Source organism: Asparagus officinalis, chromosome 6 (assembly GCF_001876935.1).
Source record: "Asparagus officinalis chromosome 6, Aspof.V1, whole genome shotgun sequence".
Classification (NCBI taxonomy): Eukaryota; Viridiplantae; Streptophyta; class Magnoliopsida; order Asparagales; family Asparagaceae; genus Asparagus; species Asparagus officinalis.
Genome location: NC_033799.1, coordinates 3723408 through 3728567, shown reverse-complemented (window position 1 = coordinate 3728567; position 5160 = coordinate 3723408). Strand labels below are relative to the sequence as shown.

The window sequence follows — 5160 nt, the reverse complement described above, 5'->3', positions numbered from 1 at the left end:
AGTTTGACCCGACCCGATAGCTTAATTTACACTCTAAATTGTAATAGTCTGGTCACAAATTAGAAGATAAACTATTAAACATGAAGATTTGCATGATAATATTATAAGTATTAGATATTTGAAATAATAATAGACAAATATAACTTACAAGCTCATGATGCAAAACTTGAAACATTGTACCTTAACCGATGAATAACATTGCATTATTTGTCGCGATAATCATTTCTCATAATCACCACCCGTGCTATAATCATTTCTCCTGCCTAAAGTCATCATCAACAATATAATTATGTACCAACATAAGCTACTACTTATATATTGTAAAAGATCACAGTATTACTGCAACATTTCCACCATCATCATTTGCAAAATTAGTACTATTTATTGTTCTTTCATGCAAATTTCCTAAATCTACATCAACCCATGCATGTCTAATTTTATTACCCATACAACAAAAGTAATTTTGTTCATGGAACCCATAATATTATTACACACTACATTCATGCTTTAGTAAAACTCTTCAAAAAGTCCCTGCAGTCTAATTGTTCACAACTGCGCAATTTTTCCTTATTTCACCTTCATCTCCAGTCTTTATCATAATCCTCCCCATTTTCTCCATAGCCAGAGCAAAATCTAAGTAAAAATCAGCTCGCGGTGCACTGACAATGTTAAAGATTACGGATCTAGATAAGGAATCAGTCAAAAGAGCCATATCAGATTGAAATAAGGCTCTCTTGCTGAGTACATTCCTGTAATATCCAATGTCGAAAGATTTAGCGCTTCCCGGATCCATTTCAATCAGAGTTTTGCTATCCTCAGGAGTTTTGCATTTTGTTTCCTTCAGTTTCTCAGCATAGCAAGCGTCGAGTGTAGGGTCTTGATCTGCATAGCCTGTGAAATTGTAGAGCCTGTTGCTGAAGAATGTGCAGTGAGTATACCCAATGGTGTGAGCTCCTGTCGGCATAAATTTCCGTGAATCAAACTCCGGGAATGTTTTTTTTACTTTTATGGGAAAATAAAGAAAAAAAGTTGAATTTCACAAAAACCCACTAAACCTCATAAATAAAGAAAACCCTGAAAAATCTTATAAATGGCTTTAACATGTACAGCAAAAAGTCTAAAGAAGTGACCCTGTAATCGCATCTTTTTCTTCCATATGAATGTTTCATTCCAAATTTTCATCACAAAAATTTGATTTGTCATAATTCAAACTTATTGCTCTACCCATTTACGTGGTTTATGAGATTTTTCCAATAGTTCAGAAGGGTTTAGTCTTATCTGAAAGTCCAAATGGTTTTTCATTAATTTTAAAGTGAAGAGGGCTTTGTGCAAAGCCCCCAAATTTCATGGCATTTTGAGAAATTTATCCAAAAAAAACCCACTGAAGTTGTGTGATTATACTAGTGTACCACTTAAGTAAACTAGATCTGTCACGTTCAGCCCTTTGCTCGAGAAGGATCTCATGAGTGTGTTAAAATCAAAATCTGATCTTGGAATTTCTTCGTCAGCTTCTGATGCCTTAGAAATCAGTCCATCTCTTCGTCCCGTGACAACTCGCCAATGAGGGCCTCCCTGTAATACAAAACAAGAAAAGAACATAATTTCGTCGATACATAAATTACCATAGTTTTTAAGAAACATGATTCTCACCACAGCTCCAATTGCATCTCTTGCAGCTAGGGAAAGTATATCAGCACATGAAACAACACCAGGACATTCAGCCTCTAGGCGTTCTTTAATTCGATTGATGAATTCAAACCCACGAAGATTTAGGTTCGAACTTGCTTCTTTCTCCGCTTTATTGCTGGAAGTTGAATTTAACAGCACAGACGCATCACATCCCTGAAAATGTATCAACAATACATGAAAATTAAACTTAATAATATAAACAACTAATATACGAATTGTGAGTACTCTACCCTCACAAAGCAATCAGTGAAGTGCAGTTTAAGGAGAGCAGGAGCCAGTGACGGTGCATTTGGAATATGTCTCCTGACGTAATCGAAAACGATCCTCTCTGCGTTAGGACACTTGGGTGCATAGAAACCTTGTACTGGAATTGCTTCAGTATAGTTTAATTGACAGAAAATAACAAAGACCAGGAAAACGTTAAGCCTCATTTTCATTTGTTTTGGACTACAACACAAACAACACGGTGTATAATGTACACCTGAAATCAAATTAGATGATGGGGGCAGCTTCTTATAGGCCTGAGTTCATGTTTGGGAACCTGTCACATTTTATTTCCACGAATGTATTATGTTAGAGGATAAACATGAACAGAAATTTTCTTCGCTGACGCTTATTTTTCTGGCAGACTAGAGATTTAGATGTCGACTGAGAGTGAATTATGTGGTTATCTTGTTTATGGGTAGCTCTCAATTTCCGGTTTTGTTTGAGTTGGTCACTGTGCTTCTTTCAGCTATCAGTATTTGTTTGATTAATGTTAATGACAGTTTCCAATTTTTGTAAGTTGAAGCCCACATTTCCCACCAAAAACTTGCTGTTATGTTCAATTTGGTGCGTCAGGTTTAGTACTGTCTTCCCGGAACCAAGTAACTAGAATATTTCTTTTGAAAGAAAATTGATTCGACCGTCCCTGATATATATAAATTAATGAATTTTGTGAAATTCATGCATAAGAACTCTGAAATTTGACAATTATAATTTTATACTGTAACATGCTTCCATTATATCATCCGTTTTTTGAGCTGAAATTCGAAAGATTCTAAAAAACAACGATACCTTTTGTAAGATCAGTTTTGAACATTCATCTTTGAACATTCATCTTGTATTATGTGGACCAAGATTGCTCTAACTTGAACCATGATTGCTCTGGTACCACACATAAAAACTTTAGTATACTCAAACAGGTGGATTTTTTTTATTGGTATCATGATTTATTGTGCTATATCCATGCTTGGGNGAGTTGTTGGGGGTTATAGTAATCCATTTCTTAAGATGCTCATGACAAACATGTGTACTTTTATACATCATGTTACTTCATACATTTTTCATAGTCCACATCCAAACAAATCTCACAAATTATTATAATAAAGCCCTCATGCATCTCCATGATATGCTCCGCAATCAAAGGCTTAATAATACCAATTCAAAACGAATACAATGACCCTTCAATTTGCAATCACCCCTTCCAACACATACAACCACGTACGAAGAAAAACCAATAGCCATGGATATCAAACACACGATTAAAACAATTCAAACACAAATTCAACAGAACAACTCATCTCATCTAACTATTCACAACAGCGCAATTCCTTCTGATCTCACCTTGTGACCCGGTCTTCACTTGAACTCTGCCCATCTTCTCCATAGCCGAAGAAAACCCCCGTAAAAATTTCTCCTCAGGACTACTAACCAGGTCCATAATCAGAGTTTTCGTCGCCGAGTCGGTTATCAGGGCTGCATCCGACTGAAACAGGCCCCTCCTTTTGAGCACCTCCCTGTAGTATCCTAAATCGAATGTCCTGAAGCTCCCCGGGTCCATTTCGACTATGGTTGTATTATCATTCGGGGACCTGCACTTGTTCTTCTTCAGGTTTGCGACGTAGGAGCTATCCATCGAAGGGTCCTCGCCGCCTTTCCCGGTGAAATTGTAGAGCCGGTTGCTGAAGGACGAGCAGTGCGCAACTCCTATCGTGTGCGCTCCTACAATGTACACACACATGCCGAGTATCTTTCAGGCTAGTTTTTTTATTTAATTGAAACCTGTCAATGTGAACAAACGTTATAGAAGCTAATTATACCGCTTAGGAAAACTAGATCAGTTATGTTCAGTCCCTTGTTAGCAAAAGACGTCTGGAGAGAGCTGAAGTTGAACGAAGGGGCAGGGATCTGTGAGTTAGCCTCTGAAGCAAGGGAAATCAAGCCGTCTCTTCGGCCGGTAGGAACGTTCCAGAAGGGTCCTCCCTGCAATGAAAGAAAGATTTATAAAACAAAGAATTTGCATGTATGTATAGCCGTATAGCCATCTCAATAATTAATGCCAATAGTAGGCATTTTGATAACTTAATAGGACTTTCATTTTTTCCCTCAGAGCTTTGCTATAGGGACCTAAAATGTGAGACCAACAGAGGGACATGTGAGGTGTACGTCCCCCTCCTATTGCATAATGAGCTCATTATGCGATAGGAGGGGGACACCTCACCTGTGCCCCCCGTTGGTCACGTATTATGGGTCATTGGGGAATTTTTCTTTTTTCTCATCAACACTTACTATGACACCAACCGCATCTCTGGCGGTGAGAGCTATGATATCCGCACAGGAGACGACGCCGGGGCATTCCGCTTCCACGAGCGCTTTCACGCGGTCGATGAAGTCGAACCCGCGAAGGGTTCTGTTCGGTACACCGGCCTTCTCGGTCTGGTTTGCGCCCGTGGATGAGTTGATCAAGACCGAGGCGTCGCAGCCCTGAAGAATATTTAAAACGGAGTGAATTAAACTAGCTAGAAGACAAGCAGGCGATGGATTTTTTTTTTTTTAATTTTTTTACCGACGTACGTACCCTCACAAAGCAATCGTGAAAGTTCATTCTGAGGAGCGGAGAGGCCAGGGAGGGAGCGTTTGGGATGTGCTCCTTAACAAAGTCCGAGATGAGCTTCTCTGCCTTTGGGCAGCTCTTGTCGTAAAAACCGAGCTCTAGACTTTGAGCTCCGGCGCTAGCTAATGCACTCAACACGACAACTGCAACCAAACACTTGGATCTCATTGTCTTCAAATTTTTTTTTTCAACAGAGAGCGCTGGCTGCTCGCTCACTCTTTTGTGACTTCAGATGGGGTTTTTTTTTATAGGATAAAGCCTGGAGGGGATATATATAGATTGCGTGCTTCAACATCACTCCTTTTGGTTGACAGCTTGAGTGGACCTCAGTCTACAGCCGTCGGCATTTGAGCATGGGACCGATGCCCTCCTCTAGGCTATGCTTGTTGATTTTATGCGTGTCATGGGACACAATGTTCCCTTTGATGCTTTTTTTCTCAAAAGAAGCACACGAGAGGATTGTGGGAACAATGCTTTTGAAAAAAAAAATCAATCAAATGAGGCCAACTGGACGCAATTATTGGTAGATTTGACGGTGAAACTGTACCCCCACGAAACAGTGAGAAGTTTCTCTAGTGAAGGATGCAAAAGGTCTG

The 5160-nt window shown here is 39.4% G+C and overlaps 2 protein-coding genes across 2 annotated transcripts; both read right to left on the bottom strand.

The window, feature by feature from the left end:
* Positions 375 to 2120, bottom strand: LOC109844767 (peroxidase 3-like). The gene is made up of 4 exons (XM_020413886.1): positions 1920 to 2120; positions 1651 to 1842; positions 1410 to 1572; positions 375 to 954 (listed from the first exon to the last, which is right to left on the bottom strand). The coding sequence occupies exons 1-4, from the start codon at positions 2118 to 2120 to the stop codon at positions 539 to 541; spliced, it is 972 nt and encodes a 323-aa protein (XP_020269475.1). The 3' UTR covers positions 375 to 538.
* LOC109844913 (peroxidase 30-like) lies at positions 3027 to 4900 on the bottom strand. Its single transcript, XM_020414078.1, has 4 exons — positions 4529 to 4900; positions 4240 to 4434; positions 3771 to 3933; positions 3027 to 3672 (listed from the first exon to the last, which is right to left on the bottom strand). Exons 1-4 carry the CDS (start codon positions 4730 to 4732, stop codon positions 3257 to 3259), a joined length of 978 nt encoding a protein of 325 aa, XP_020269667.1. The 5' UTR covers positions 4733 to 4900; the 3' UTR covers positions 3027 to 3256.